At 38.5% G+C, this 17,368-nt stretch overlaps 1 protein-coding gene across 1 annotated transcript in view; it reads right to left on the bottom strand.

Moving 5' to 3' along the window:
• Positions 1–17,368, bottom strand: part of VCAN (versican) — a 121,135-nt gene that overhangs the window by 77,191 nt on the left and 26,576 nt on the right. Inside the window, 1 exon segment of the mRNA XM_005903753.3 lies at positions 2,512–2,805. Coding sequence (XP_005903815.2) covers positions 2,512–2,805 — 294 coding nt within the window.

Below are 17,368 nucleotides of genomic sequence, written 5' to 3'. Positions count from 1 at the left end.
TATTCACCATGAAGTGGCCTTAAAAACACTTTTGACATTTGGTAAAAGCAAACAAGAAAAATATGGTTATATTTCTAAATTCTTCTACTTAACCAACTAGCTGTACATCCCTGACATCACTTTTGGAATTTGTCCTTAAGGTCACAATTCTTATCAACTTTAACCCTATAGATTTAGTCATGACTCAACTCTATGGGAAACTACAGCAGGCAAGTCATTTTGAGAATATTTTTCAAATTTAAAAAAATGTACATGTTTTAAAAAGAATCTTTTAAAAATGAATTCGAAATTTGAGGAGGGTGTTGGCATTATGTGTTAAGGAAGGCTTTTATGTATGACTAAACTTTGAGTATGGTAGAGTCTTAGGGAAGAACTAAATAAGAATCTAGTCTTTAGCTTAACTGGGGTAAAACACAAAAATTTGAATCTATTATATCTGCAAGTTATATATTTCCAAGTTATATAGATTCAAATGAATTAGGGAGAAAAAAGAAGACCTAAACTTTCAAATTTTATTCACGTTTTATACAGATGTTTTAGTAGGTGGTTATTCTACTTGAATCTAAGTATCTTGTTATTTTGTACATTCATGTGAATTCCTTATTTAAATAAATAATTTAAAACACATCAGGATGAATTCTTTGGGGCTATAGACAGGCTTTGTTTGACATTTTTCTCTCACAGAGAACAAAAATGTTTAAAAGTTTTCTAGTGCCAGGTTTATAAAGCACAAGAAAATAAAATCAAACAAGGATAATTCAACTCCTTCCTGAATTTAACTTCTCTAACCCACCTGTTCCCTCCCCTCCCCAATACACACACAAAAATTTGATTTTCTCCTTTAATCACACCAGTCACTTAACATAAAACTGATTTTAAAGCTTGAACTACTTGAAAATATTCCTGGAACTACTGTTATGGGTATGTGGCTTAAAAGAATGATATCTTCTTACTTCTGGGGATAAGGTTTGGCTATTACTGTTGTTGTTTTGTTGTTTTCCTGAAAATGATCAAGACTTTTCCTGTAGTTTCAGGGCCTAAGAACAAAAACAAATAATTCGTGGCTTTTCGTGGCCAGCTTGTATTGCACTGATACACAACACATGGCTTTAACACTCAGAAAGTTGAGTTTACAGGAGGAGATCCAAACAGAAATACCTTAGCTGGGAGATAGCAGGATATGAAATTACACCTTTCCATTGCACTAACAATCTATTCTCCTGACTACTCAGATATCCCACTTCTGTGTCTTTTTGGTTAATGAAGAAAGTCTGTATATTTAGAAGCCAATTACAAAATAAGCTAGTGTATTTTTGACTCATTTCAGTTACTGTTGACCTTCTGTATCCACGGGTTCCATATTTGAAGATTCAACCAAGTTCTGATTAAAAAAAAAAAAAAACTCCAGAAAGTTACAAAAAGCAAGACTTGAAATTGTTGTGTGCTAGCAACTACTTACATAGTTGATATTATATCCCATTACACAGTATAGCTTATGTAAGTAATTCTGGTATCCCTGAGGGCCCTAGGAGCAATCTCCCATGGATACTGAGGGGATGACTGTATGTATTGCTAAAACAGTACATATATTGAAAACTTAGTAAAAAAATTCTCACTAATTCAATATAATATGGCTCCATCTTGAACACACTAAAGGTCACCAAAATTTCTAGCAGATCTTTGTTTGGCTGGCATAATATAGATCCTACAGTAAACATCACAGTGAGGCTCTGGATTAGTTGCTTGTTTAATTAAGCATTCTACAAGCATGACACTATGGTATGTGACTAGTGCTAAAGTAATTTAAGGACATGTAAAAATTAAATATATCATTAATGTTGAGAAATGTTACTTCAAATCCATTTTAAGTTATTTTAAATCCATACTTAACTGAAGGTAGCCTATTTATGTTAGAGCTTGCCAAAAAACATATACTGTATTTAATATGATACTAGAGCATTAGAAGGAACATATTTCCATTATATGAGATAAACTGAGATAAAATGAAATTTTTACTTATAGCATGGTTCATTTTTAGGTATTATCCATGTCAGCTCCAAGTACTCACCTGCGGTTACTGAAATTTAAATCCTCTGCTATTTGAAAGAAAGGGTGATACCAAACAAAGAGGGAAAAAAACAGAACTCAGGGATTCAACTCAGCCATGACTGGCCCCAGCATTATAATAGCACCAACAATCCAATTGCATTGAAGGACTGCAATTAATATAAAACAAGTGCTCAGAAACATGTTCTGTGCAATGCAGCACAGTTAAGGCCTTTGCCTGACATTTTTTCATCCTCTCTAAAAGCCATTTGTCTAACTTGTTTTAACCATATCACTGCTGTTTCATTTCCTTGTTTTTGAGAGTCACTGAACTGTTTCCATTCCGTGCACACAATGCAAGACATGGAATCATTCCAATGGCTAGTTGAACATCAATTGCATGCCTTCGAAGCTTTTTTTTTTTTTTTTTAAACTAGAATGTTTTAAAAGGTATCAAACACTTACGTTTAAAGCAGTAGGCATCAAATCTGCTATCAGGGGGAGGGAAGCCTGTCTGGTTCTCAAAACGATACAGGGTTCTCACCCCAAGTAAACCACCTCCACACTGGGCCCTGGCCACAGTCACAGGGTGACGAACGCTGGCGTCCAACAGCCACCCGTAATCACACCGGTCGAAGCCATTCCTCCACGCTGCTTGGAGCTCCCCCACGGTCGCCAGGCGGGCGTCCTGGGTTTTACACTCTTCTCCAGCTTCCTCAAAGGTGAACTTGTTGGGAGCAGTGATGTGGAACACATCACCTGCAATAAGAAGAAGAAAAAAGGGTCTAAAGTTTACTCTTGTCTTTTCCTGTTTATAGGAGTTGGGGAAAAGCACACCATTCTTTTCTTATAGTGAGGAATCATCTTCTGATATTTACAGCAGAAAACTCAGTTTCCTAATTTTGTTATTATTAATATTAGTGTATGATAAGAAGTAACACAATAAACACACACCAGAAACGTTTCATTTTATATACGTACATTCCCTAGTTCATAGAAGCAGTCATTTGATAATACAGTTACAATAGATTCTTTGAAGTAAACAAACTTTTCCAATTGATTCTTTGATTTACTGTCCAGGAAATGGGTTTTCTCTCCATGAAAGAGGCTGTGGTGTACTTATTAACATTGCATGCCGGAAAGAGAAAGCTGCACTGAAATGTCTTTGAGGTCATTTTTCTTTGTTTATCCTAAAATCAAATAGCAATTTTCTGACTCTCTCATCCATTTCTGCCATCAGAATGGATTAACTCCCAGCAAAGCAAACAACAAAACAAGACTTCCAAGGTTTGAAGACGGGGGAGGGAAAGGGGCAGAATGGAATGCAGTTTCCTGCTTTTCTGTCCTAGGCACAAGGCTGCTTTGAGAGTTACGCAGGTCATGGCCTGCCCTTGGGCAGGGCTGAGGATGTATGAGGACCAATATCAGCTCCCAGTCAACCAGCCAAAGAGACCAAAAGTCCCCCTGGAAGAAGGGGCACCCTTTTTTTTACTTGCTCTGCCCAAGGTGGATACCGTTTGAAATCCGTCTGCCTTTCCGGTTCCCACAAAGTTACCATAAGGGGCTCTAACTAGGTTGGGGAAATTTTCATGTTTATTTATTGATTAACAAAGAAAGGCTGAACATTTCCTTTGTTCATCACATTAGGCTCAATTAGACCCAATTAGTATGCTCATTATCACTTAACATGTCACAGTAAAATATTCTGGAAATGCCAAAGCGTTTGTTAAATTGGAATGTTACTTGTGTAACGTAACAACTGGCTGAAATGAATGCAATGTGAATTAAATGATGCTTTTCACAAGTGGCTAAAAGACAAAGGTAGAATTAGAGAAGACCTAAGCAAATAGAGCAGGCAGGATGAGGAGTACAAAATGAGGTAGAGAGGTAGCTAAAATATCGAGAGCCCATTTTTATAGCAGCCATGGGTCCTGCTTCCATTTCATTGAGACTTGTCTTTGATTCTATGATCTATCAGACACAAGAGCTCTCATGATCTGGATCTTCACCTCACTAAATCCAGATGTAACAAGTTATTATTTAAAATGAATAGAGCCATTACTCCATGTGTGAGTGTCATAACTTTATAAAACCAGAAAATTATAGTCAGGAGAAAAAGGTCAAGTCACCCACATCAGCTCTTCTCACTACAAATCTAAAAACGCTGCCAATGAAACGAGGACAAATCCCAATACGAGCTATTTGATGAAGAAAAAGAAAAATGACTTTTACCTGACTGCAAAAAGTAAGGCAGAGGTGAGAATGGGGTTTTGTCCTTAATAATCTAGGCTGGCAAAGGACAGCAATCTCAAACCCCAAAATACACTGAAAGAACAAAGGCCCCCCTCATTCCTAGAATGTCATCCTTCCTAGTAGGTTTTAAAATTGTAAGGTCATAGTACCAGTTGCATAGCACGTATTCAATAATTTGTTAAGGTTCTTACTCAGAAAAAACGGTGCCCTTTTTCCTTCCATCCTTCCCAAGCAGCACATTAAAGAGTGCTCCCTCGGCTGCAGTGCTCTGGGTAGCTGCCATCTGGGACAGGAGATTCATCTCGCCTGTGGATCTGGCTCAAAGCAATGGGCTACATACAGTCCATGGGGTCGCATAAGAGTCAGACACTACTTAAGTGACTAAATAACAAGAAAATAACAACAAAACCTGGGGGAAGGCAGGCAGACAGACCGTGTCGCCCCAAGCAGCCTCAGCAGCCTTGTTCACCTGAGCATTACTCTTGCATTTGGCCTGAAAGCAAGGAAGTGTGAAAGAGGGCAGCCTGCCAGCACGCTTCCCTCCAAGGTGGACCCCTTGGGTTTGTTATTACAGCTGGAAGATCAATTTTGTTGCCTTCGTTTCCTGTATGGTGAGGTGCTTCTACATGGAGGCAAGAGTACTGTTCCTTTTCAGTAACTGATCAGACAACCAGAGCAAGGCAGAGAAATAAATTAAATGAGTAAACCTCTGCTTCTCCAAACAGCAACTTTCGCCCACATGATGGGGGAAATCAGCTTCTCGAATACAGCCAGACCAAAGGGCTAATGAAGAAAAATGACAGCATGATTTTCTGGATAACTTGTTTCTCTGTTTTAAGTAGCAAACACGTTTGGGGTATTAACGGAAGGAAAGGTTTTGGTAGGTGCTGGCAGGTTAAAAAAATACCCTTATTATTATCAAATCAATAAAGATCTACTTATAGAACTTTTCATTAAAAACTCTTATTAAGTCTGACTTTATATTAAATTAATTATTTAATTCACTTGTTTGGGGTATACAGTATCTATCTCTCCAAGCTCCAAAAAATAATGATTTTAAGTATAAATTCTGTTATTCCCCTGTTTTCCTTTTCATTTGTATGTAAAAACTTTTCAAACATTGCAAATTAAATTTAAAAAACTTATTGAAAGTGATGTCATCATTGGGTTTCAAGTAACTCAGATGAAAAAAGGAAGATTTAACTAGCATTAATGTGACTTAAGGTGAGAATCAAAACAACTCATCTATAAAGATCCATATGTGTGGCCCATCATTATACACGGCATAATTGTTGTTTGATTTTAAAATAATAAAAAAAAGTTACTTTAACTCTGTTGCAAAAAATAGTGTCTAAGCCTTTCTAAATCATAATTGTTTAACATAAACATTGCCTTGTCTATTTCATAATTCTAATGATACAGTGAAGTATCCATACTATGGAACTATCTTACTGAGTCTAGAAGCTTTTAGAACTGACACTCAATCTCTACCAAAAGAAACTAAGATAAATGTCTAAATTGTGACCTTTCTATGTAACAACCTCAAAATATTAATGTCAGACATCTAATACTGTTCTCAAATGTGCCAGAATATCCCAGCATCAGTTTCATATACTAAAACCCAAAGAAAAAAAAGGTAAATTAAAGGGTAATACACAGACAGCAATCACTGAATTAATTCATATTCCTAAGTATTTTTGATTTCTAAGTACTCTTGATTTCTAAGACATCTGTTTTTAGTTTTTATTGATATTACTAAAATAATCTCCTGTCAAGTCCTTTTTGATTCACAAGCTACCTGGATTTAGACAATTTTAGACATTATGTCGGAGAAGGCAGTGGCACCCCACTCCAGTACTCTTGCCTGGAAAATCCCATGGGCGGAGGAGCCTGGTGGGCTGCAGTCCATGGCGTCGCTAAAAGTCGGACATGACTGAGCAACTTCACTTTCACTTTTCACTTTCCTGCACTGGAGAAGGAAATGGCAACCCACTCCAGTGTTCTTGCCTGGAGAATCCCAGGGATGGGGAGCCTGGTGGGCTGCCGTCTATGGGGTCGCACAGAGTCAGACACGACTGAAGTGACTTAGCAGTAGCAGCAGCAGACATTATGTATTTAATCTAACATAATATAAATGTAGATGATTTGTTGTTTAAATCAGAATTAACCTATTAAAAGCTTTACCACTGAGCTTCCCGGGCAGCTCAGTGGTAGAGAATCCACCTGTAATGCAGGAGATGTGAGCTCAATCCCTGGATCTGGAAGATCCCCTGGAGGAGGAAATGGCAACCCACTCCAGTATTCTTCCCTAAAAAATCCCGTGGACACAGGAGCCTGGTGGACTACTGTCCACGGGCCTACAAAGAGTTGGACACGACTGAGCGTCTAAGCTAGTACACAACCAAATAAAAGCTTATTGCTGAAGATGTGTATTGGGAAGATTATTAACGTATAGTCCAAGTTCTAAAAATACAATTTCTAAAAATGCCTTATACAAAAAACTGATAATCCCTGAAACATGACTAGGTATCCAGCGAAAATAGGCTTTGTGGACGGCATTTGGAAAACAAATACATACAAGTCATCTGACAGGTTTCATTTCTGTAAGACTTCTCAGAGCAGGTAATATTATAGAATTTACTGCGAGTTTCTATAAAGAAGTCAGGATTTTTAAACCATTTGACCATTTGAGGAAAAGAATAATCTCCTTTTCTCATAGAAGACTAACTAGTAGTCCACGGATCTATTTCTTAAAGCAAATTGGACTAAACTGCGCTAGAGACATGTATGGCAGCAGCGTGAACACCCTCCTCCAATAACACAAGAGAAGATTCTACACATGGACATCACCAGATGGTCAACACTGAAATCAGATTGATTATATTCTTGCAGCCAAAGATGGAGAAGCTCTATACAGGCAGCAAAAACAAGACCGGGAGCTGACTGTGGCTCAGATCATGAACTCCTTATTGCCAAATTCACACTTAAATTGAAGAAAGTAGGGAAAACCACTAGACCATTCAGGTATGAGCTAAATCAAATCCCTTACAATTATACAGTGGAAGTGACAAATAGATTCAAGGGATTACATCTGATAGACAGAATGTGTGAAGAACAATGGATGGAGGTTTGTGACATTTTACAGGAGACAGGGATCAAGACCATCCCAAAGAAAAAGAAATGCAAAAAGGCAAAATGGCTGTCTGAAGAGGCACTACAAATAGCTGTGAAAAGAAAAGAAGTGAAAGGCAAAGGAGAAATGGAAAGATATACCATTTGAACGCAGAGTTCCAAAGAATAGGAAGGAGAGATAAGAAAGCCTTCCTCAGTGATCAGTGCAAAGAAATAGAGAAAAATAATGGAATAGGAAAGACTAGAGATCTCTTCAAGAAAATCAGAGATACCAAGGGAACATTTCATGCAGATGGGCTCAATTAGGACAGAAATTGATGGACCTAACAGAAGCAGAAGATATTAAGAAGAGGTGGCAAGAATACACAGGAGAATTGTACAAAAAAGAGGTTCACAACTGAGATAATCATGATGGTATGATCACTCACCCAGAGCCAGACATCTTGGAATGCAAAGTCAGATGGGCCTTAGGAAACATCACTACGAACAAAGGTAGTGGAGGTGATGGAATTCCAGTTGAGCTATTTCAAATCCTGAAAGATGATGCTGGGAAAGTGCTGCACTCAATATGCCAGCAAATTGGAAAACCCAGCAGTGGCCGCAGGACTAGAAAAGGTCAGTTTTCATTCCAATTCCAAAGAAAGGCAATGTCAAAAAATGCTCAAACTAACACACAATTGCACTCATCTCACACGCTAGGAAAGTAATGCTCAAAATTCTCCAAGCCAGGCTCCAACAGAACATGAACTGTGAACTTCCAGATGTGCAAGCTCGATTTAGAAAAGGGCGAGGAACCAGAGATGAAATTGCCAACATCTGCTGGATCATCGAAAAAGCAAGAGAGTTCCAGAAAAACATCTATTTCTGCTTTATTGACTATGCTAAAGCCTTTGACTGTGTGGACCACAACAAGCTGTGAAAAATTCTTAAAGAGATGGGAATACCGGATCACCTGACCTACCTCTTGAGAAATCTGTATGCAAGTCAGGAAGCAATAGTTAGAACTGGACATGGAATAACAGACTGGTTCCAAATTGGGAAGGGAGTATGTCAAGGCTGTATATTGTCACCCTCCTTATTTAACTGATATGCAGAGTACATCATGAGAAATGCTGGATTGGAAGAAACACAAACTGGAATCAGGATTGCTGGGAGAAATATCAATAACCTCAGATATGCAGATGACACCACCTTTATGGCAGAAAGTGAAGAGGAACTAAAAAACCTCTTGATGAAGGTGAAAGTGGAGACTGAAAAAGTTGGCTTAAAGCTCAACATTCAGAAAACAAAGATCATGCCATCTGGTCCCATCACTTCATGGGAAATAGATGGGGAAACAGTGGAAACAGTGTCAGACTTTATTTTTCGGGCTCCAAAATCACTGCAGATGGTGATTGCAGCCATGAAATTAAAAGACGCTTACTCCTTGGAAGGAAAGTTATGACCAACCTAAATAGCATATTCAAAAGCAGAGACACTACTTTGCCAACAAAGGTCCGTCTAGTCAAGGCTATGGTTTTGCCAGTAGTCATGTATGGATGTGAGAGTTGGACTGTGAAGAAAGCTGAGCGCCGAAGAATTGATGCTTTGGAACTGTGGTGTTGGAGAAGACTCTTGAGAGTCCCTTGGACTGCAAGGAGATCCAACCAGTCCATTCTAAAGGAGATCAGTCCCAGGTGTTCTTTGGAAGGAATGATGCTAAAGCTGAAGCTCCAGTACTTTGGCCACCTCATGCGAAGAGTTGACTCATTAGAAAAACTCTGATGCTGGGAGGGATTGGGGGCAGGAGGAGAAGGGGACACAGAGGATGAGATGGCTGGATGGCATCACTGACTTGATGGATATGAGTTTGGGTGAACTCAAGGAGTTGGTGATGGACAGGGAAGCCTGGCGTGCTGCAATACATGGGGTCACAAAGAGTTGGACATGACTGTGCAACTGAACTGAACTGAACTGAGACAGCGTATTAAGCAGAGACATTACTTTGCCAACAAAGGTCCATCTAGTCAAAACTATGGTTTTTTCAGTACTCATGTATGGATGTGAGAGTTGGACTATAAAGAAAGCTGAGCGCTGAAGAATTGATGCTTTTGAACTGCGGTATTGGAGAAGACTCTTGAGAGTCCCTTGGACTGCAAGGAGATCCAACCAGTCCATCCTAAAGGAAATCAGTCCTGAATATTCATTGGAAGGGCTGATGCTGAAGCTGAAACTCCCATACTTTGGCCACTTGATGCAAAGAACTGACTCATTTGAAAAGACCCTGATGCTGGGAAAGATTGAACATGGGAGAGAAGGGGATGACAGAGGATGAGATGGTTGGATGGCATCACCGACTCAATGGACATGAGTCTGAGTAAACTCCGGGAGTTGGTGATGGACAGGGAGGCCTGGCGTGCTGCAGTCCATGGGGTTGCAAAGAGTCGGACATGACTGAGCGACTAACTGAGAGACATGTATGTTTCAATCAAGAAGAAGAATCTCAGTTGAGCCATAACAATGATAACTCAGCACATATTAAGTTTCTCATATCCTATGTGTTAACCTGTCCAAGACAGAAACACAGTATATAGACAAGGTAATCAGAATCAAAGCAGGAACCAAAAAAACAAAAACAAAGGTCATATGAAGTCCACTGCCTACCAAGGCTGTGTCAAAGACTGTAAATGAGCAGAAGAAGCTGGACCAGAGCAGAGACCCTGATGGTGTCCAGGACCACATGTAAGGTGAACACGTAAGTGTCCAAGTGTAATAACAATCATTTGCTCTTGACAGCAGATAAAATGTAAGGAAAGAAATACACAAAATATCCTTTATACACAAAGCAATGCACGACTTAATGTAAAATGTGAAGTTAAGTTGTCCTAAGTAAGAATTTACTGACATGCATATATATATACATTCTTATTAGTACAACACATAAACCATAATGTAGAACAGAGGATTTCACAAAAGGGATAATTTGCATGCTCATATGGTAAACATATATGCAGTAGCTTAACCTCTGTTTTTCCAAAATATCAAGTTAAATGCTGTGACTTTAAACTATTCCTGTTTTTCCAACTTTCTAGGGATGCCCTAGAAGAAATTGGAAGACATTGCTGGTGAGACTTTAATATCTGGTGACATTCTACAAACTAAATTCATCTTAATTACAGGAATTAACATCATCAAAAATAATACTTAAATTTGAAAAGTAACTGCTAAAAGACTCCCTGGAAAGTGGATCATGCGTGTTCTTTTTCCACACTTTTGATTGCTAAATGGAAAAGCTATTCCTTGGCAGATTTAGAAATGACACATACTAAAATGTGGCAAGCAATGATGAAAACAAATCAAAACATTAAGATGACCTACAATGTTCAAAAACTAAGAGTTGATACTCAGGAGTAACTCAGAAAAATTATGAAAGAGACTCTGAGTCCAGAGCAAATTGAGAAGAGGATCTTTTTCTTTCACAAGCAATTCCCTGAGATCGCCAAGGAGAACAAGAAACTGGCACCAGCAGATCACAGAGAATTATTCAGGTCCTTCCTAGATGGGCTGCTCTGTGTGGTAGTCAAAGCTGAGGTCTCACCGCAGTTATCTAGATGGGCCTATTTTCTGGATAGTCTGATAAATATTTATGCTTCTTCTGTTTGTGTGTGTGTGTGTGTGTGTGCACACTCATAACCTATCTATCCTGAACTGTCTGAGAATTAGCTCCTATAAACTAATCATGAGTCTCTTTTCTCATTTGAGAATAGAACTTCATGATTTTTTTGTTCACTATAAGGAAGATCAAGATTTGCAATTGTTACTACAGTTCCCTGCTGTTTGGGTCAAAATGGTATACAGGCAATAAGTGTATGCAAAAGTAGACGTGGTGTATGAGCTGGAAATAGTCAGATGACATGCCCATAAGGATAAAACCACTTACAATATACAGTAAGTGTTATGGTAATAAAGACAAGTCAATATAATTATTACTAGGTAAAAGTTTTGGACTTTTAAGTTTCTTCAAAGTAAGTTTCCTTTTTTTTCCCTCTGCCTTTTGCTCTTTCTCATTTTTTGCCCATGTCTATATACACAAGATCAAAACAATAAAGACTAATACTCATTATCCTGGATCACAAAATCTATCAGCTGTACGTGGTTGATTAACAGCCAACATACACTATTACATAATCTTTTGACAGCCAACATTTGTAGATAATTCAAAAGCATGTCAGTTCCCCCTAAGATCTGATTCTTTAACCTATACAGAAACCACTCTTCTGTTAACAGTGACAAGAAAACTTCTGGGGCTGCCAAGATAGCTTCATCCAATTCTAGTGTTAGGCTGGCAATGTATCTAATTTGGGGTGTAATGGCCAGGTCAGCACCTTTCAAATATATCATTTGCTTTAGGATGAAGTAGAAAATACCTAGAGCCAGACATCCTGGAATGTGAAGTCAAGTGGGCCTTAGGAAGCATCACTAAGAACAAAGCTAGTGGAGGTGATGGAATTCCAGTGGAGCTATTTCAAATCCTAAAAGATGATGCTGTGAAAGTGCTGCACTCAATATGTCAGCAAATTTGGAAAACTCAGCAGTGGCCACAGGACTGGAAAAGGTCAGTTTTCATTCCAATCCCAAAGAAAGGCAATGCCAAAGAATGCTCAAACTACCACACAATTACACTCATCTCACACGCTAGTAAAGTAATGCTCAAAATTCTCCAAGCCAGGCTTCTGCAATATGTGAACCTTGAACTTCTAGATGTTCAAGCTGGTTTTAGAAAAGGCAGAGGAACCAGAGATCAAATTGCCAACATCTGCTGGATCATCGAAAAAGCAAGAGAGTTCCAGAAAAACATCTATTTCTGCTTTATTGACTATGCCAAAGCCTTTGACTGTGTGGATCACAATAAACTGTGCAAAATTCTGAAAGAAATGGAAATACCAGACCACCTGACCTGCCTCTTGAGAAACTTGTATGCAGGTCAGGAAGCAATAGTTAGGACTGGACGTGGAACAACAGACTGGTTCCAAAAGGAAAAGGAGTACGTCAAGGCTGTATATTGTGACCCTGCTTATTTAACTTATAGGCAGAGTACATCATGCAATATGCTGGGCTGGATGAAGCACAAGCTGGAATCAGGACTGCCGGGAGAAATATCAATAACCTCAGGTATGCAGATGACATCACCCTTATGGCAGAAAGTGAAGAGGAACTAAAAAGCCTCTTGATGAAAGTGAAAGAGGAGAGTGAAAAAGTTGGCTTAAAGCTCAACATTCAGAAAATGAAGATCATGGCATCTGGTCCCATCACTTCATGGGAAATAGACGAGGAAACAGTGGAAACAGTGTCAGACTTAATTTTTGGGGGCTTCAAAATCACTGCAGATGGTGATTGCAGCCATGAAATTAAAAGACGCTTACTCCTTGGAAGGAAAGTTTTGACCAACCTAGATAGCATATTGAAAAGCAGAGACAGACATTACTTTGCCAACAAAGGTCTGTCTAGTCAAGGCTATGGTTTTTCCAGTGGTCATGTATGGATGTGAGAGTTGGACTGTGAAGAAGGCTGAGCGCCAAAGAATTGATGCTTTTGAACTGTGGTGCTGGAGAAGACTCTTGAGAGTCCCTTGGACTGCAAGGAGATCCAACCAGTCCATTCTAAAGGAGATCAGTCCTGGGTGTTCATTGGAAGGACTGATGCTAAAGCTGAAACTCCAGTACTTTGGCCACCTCATGCGAAGAGTTGACTCATTGGAAAAGACTCTGATGCTGGGAGGGATTGGGGCAGGAGGAGAAGGGGATGACAGAGGATGAGATGGCTGGATGGCATCATCGACTCAATGCACATGAGTTTGGGTGAACTCTGGGAGTTGGTGATGGACAGGGAGGCCTGGCATGCTGCAATACATGGGGTTGCAAAGAGGTGGACATGACTGAGCAACTGAACTGAACTGAGAAACAAAATGTGGCTTAAAGCACAGACACTGGGTTTTGAAAAATTTAACCTTTAATTAATTTTAGAGAATTGTCATCAGTCATGTGATAGTCAGTAAACATTCTTTAAATCAGATAACATTCATGGGAAAAGGAATCCACATATTTGTCGACGTGCTATTACACAAGATATTGTATATGTCGTTTGAAGGGATTAAAGACACAGGAAATCCCACCAAAATTTAAGCATATTTTTATGGTTTTCAGGATGTCAGATCTCATTCTTTCCCCATGACAGAGCAGTAAGACTTTAATTAGAGTGAGAAAGAGATTCTAAAAAATTTCTGGATGTCTGAGTCTTCAAAATATACAAAAGATCGAATGTGTTATTTTGTTTGACAGGCACAGTATGGCCGCAGGTCAACATAGGAAGATCAGCCTAGTTATTTTTTTTAACTTTTCACAGCTCAGAGTTAAATGGCCCTGTGTTTCCAAAGAAGCTCTTTTAATTTAGAATTCTAGAAATTGCCATCAAGCCTTAAAGCAAATGACTGTCACAGGTTTTAAGGGATTTCTGTCAAGACATTTCTACTTATTTATTTTTAGATTATAAAATAAAAGTGGCTATATATATAGAAAACCCTGAGGATTCCATAAAAATATATTAGAACTAAGAGATAATTTCAACGAGCTTGTAGGATAAAATATACAAGGCCAATTTATTTCTACACACTTCCAATGAACAATTAGAAAAAGAAAGAAAATTACATTTACATCAAAAGAGAAAAATATGTAGGTTAAATTTAACAAAAGTAATGCAAAATCTATACTATGAAAGCTCTGAAACTATAAAACACTGCTGAAAGAAAATAAAGACGATCTAAACAAAAGATGAAAAAATATCCCATGTTTACAGATCTAATCTGAAGACTCAATATTGTCAAGATGACAATACACCTCAAATTGATCTGGCAATTCAATTCAAACTCAGCTGGATTTTTTGCAGAAATTGACAAATGGATCCCAAAAATCATGTAGGAATTGAAGGGGTCCAGAAGAGGTAAAACAATTTTGAAAAAGAGGAACACAGTTGGGAGTCTCATATTTTCCAATTTCAAAATTTACTACAAAGCAATAGTAATCAAAACAATGTGATAGTGACATAAGCATAGTCATACGGATCAATGGGACAGAGTCCAGAAACCAACCCATATATTTATGATCAATAGATTTTCACCGGGGTGTCAAGGCCATTAAAATGAGGAAAGAATAGTCTTTCTAACAAATAGTGATGGCATAATTGAATGCTCACACACCAAAGAATGGATCTGGATTCTTATGCCATATACAAAAGCATTTCCCTGGTGGCTCAGATGGTAAAGAATCTGCCTGTAATGCAGGAGACCCCAGTTCAATTCCTGGGTCAGGAAAATTCCCCTGGAGAAGGGAGTGGCTACACACCCTAGTATTCTGACTTGGAGAGTTCCATGGACTGTATAGTCCATGGGGTCGCAAAGAGTCAGATACAACTGAGTGACTTTCACTTTCACTTTCGACCCCATGGACTGTACCCCACCAGCCTCTTCTGTCCATGGAATTCTCCAGGTAAGAATACTGGAGTGGGTAGCCATTCCCTTCTCCAGGGGATTTTCCTGACCCAGGGATCGAACCGGGGTCTCCTGTATTACAGGCAGATTCTTTACGATCTGAGCCACCAGGGAAATCCCTTTGTATATGGCATAAGAATCCAAATCCATTCTTTGGTGTGTGGGTATTCAATCATGCCAGCACTATTTGTTAAAAAGGACTATTCTTTCCCCATTAGTGGCCTTGGCACCCTGGTGAAAATCTATTGATCATAAATATATGGGTTTGCTTCTGGACTCTGCCCCACTGACCTGTATGACTATGCTTACGTCACTGCAACAGTGTTTGGATTACTATTGCTTTGTTGTAAATTTTGAAATTGGAAAATATGAGACTCCCAACTGTGTTCTTCTTTTTCAAAATTGTTTTACTTCTTCTGCAAAGAGTTGCCATATACAAAATATAACTCAAAATAGATAAAAATAAAAGTTAAAACTTCTACAGTTCTTAGAAACAAACACAGAAATAAGTCTTCATGACTAGGGATTTAGCACTGTTTTCTTAGATGTGACACCAAAAGCACAAATTATCAAAGAAAAACTAGATATTGGATTTCATAAAAATTAAAAACTTTGTTCATCAAAAGGTCCTATTGAAAAAGTAAAAATGCAAATCAGAGAATGGGAGAAAATATTTACAAATCATATATCTGAATAGACACTCTTGAATTGAGAGTATACAAAGAATTCCTATAACTCAGTAATAAAAAGGCAAATACCCAATTAAAAATGAGCAAAGCTTCTGAACAGATAATTCTCCAAGAAAATTATGTACATAGTCAACAGTCATAGGAAAAGTTGCTCAACATCTCTAGCTATCAGGGAAATACAAATCAAAACCACACACAGGTAGTATTGCACACATTAGGATGGTTATAATCAAAAAATCAGATTAAAACAAGTGTTGGCAGGAATGAAAGAATCGGGACCCTAAGGTACTTCTGGTAAAAATTTCAAAACAGTTCCTCAAAATGTTAAAAATAGAGTTGTCATTTAACCCAGCAATCCCAATCACTGTAATCCAAACAGGGATGCAATCATTACTCAGATAAGAATTAGGATATTTTCATGTGAAAAATCAGAGATTTGGGGGAGCATTAAGAGTACTTTGCACCCTCCTGGTTTGTAAGACTGCCTGTTGCTCTACTGGGGAATCTTTGGTGGTCCTGAAAAGCTACTCAAGAAGGACAGTAAAAAAAGGGTATACCCAGTCACTTAACTTCTGTTCCTTAGTATCTTCATGTATAAAAAGGAAGGTTTTACAAAAATCCCTGTCAAGGTTTTCTGAGAATTAAGTTAAAGGACAGTACAATCATACAACAAATAGTTTTTTTTCTTATTCTACCCATGGAGCTACTTCACAGTCAATCTATTCAAGTCATACTGACAGAGGACATCATTTTCCAGAGGTTCTGCCAGGGTCCACGCCTGGACACCTTCCTCAGTGACTCTTAGCGAGACATTCAAACACTTAAACAAAAAGAACTCCAAGTTCAATTTCAAACCCTTAGCAAGGTGCGTTCATGTCTAAAGCCTATTTGGGAACCCACAGCCTTAACTGTGATCTACGATTCTGGGAGTTCTGTAGAGAGTAAAAAGTTCCGGCATCTTCAGGCACCGACATCAATCCATGTGGAAAGATTCTATAATCCGGAATCAATATTTGAAACCATCTGCTGAACCACAGTGTGCAGGAAGCTATTCTAGTTGACATGGGGCATTTTAACTGAATCAACCCAATTATCACTAATTCTTAAATAACTCCCAGCAGTAAAGTAATCTGTAGATTACACACTTCAAATTCCATTAATATTAAAAGTCAATCTGAGAATCCACAGGCAGGAAATCACACAATTTACAGATTTGGTATCTGATTTTGATCCTATCAAATCCTCTAAAGAAGTTGGAATTAAGCCCTGCTCTAAGACCTGTTTAATGATATTCAGGTTTTTACCTGAATATTTTTAGGTTTTCATATTGAACCTGCATCTCCTGCATTGGCAGGCAGATTCTTTATGGACTGAGCCACCTGAGAAGCTTACATATATAAAGGAGCTCATAAGACAAAAAGGAAAAGTTGTTTTTCGTTCTAGGTCAAACACCTGGATGACATGGAATCATTAGACAAGTCATAGAGGTGACAGAGTTATCCTGATTTTGAAATAAGGAAGCAGTAGAAAAATAAGCCTATGATTTGTGAATAGGTACAAAGGGACCAATCCCAGAAAAGACAATTGGCTGGGGAGGCAAAAAAGCGAAATGACTGGAGAGGCGAGAAAGAATAAAGGAGTATCTCTAGGAAAAAGTTATTTCTAAGAGACACCACAGAAAAGAGTGAAAGGAGAAATTCAAAGAGAAAAACTAGCACCTTGGTGA

This window comes from Bos mutus, chromosome 7 (genome assembly GCF_027580195.1).
Source record: "Bos mutus isolate GX-2022 chromosome 7, NWIPB_WYAK_1.1, whole genome shotgun sequence".
NCBI classification, from domain to species: domain Eukaryota; kingdom Metazoa; phylum Chordata; class Mammalia; order Artiodactyla; family Bovidae; genus Bos; species Bos mutus.
This window is presented reverse-complemented; position numbering and strand designations above follow the sequence as displayed.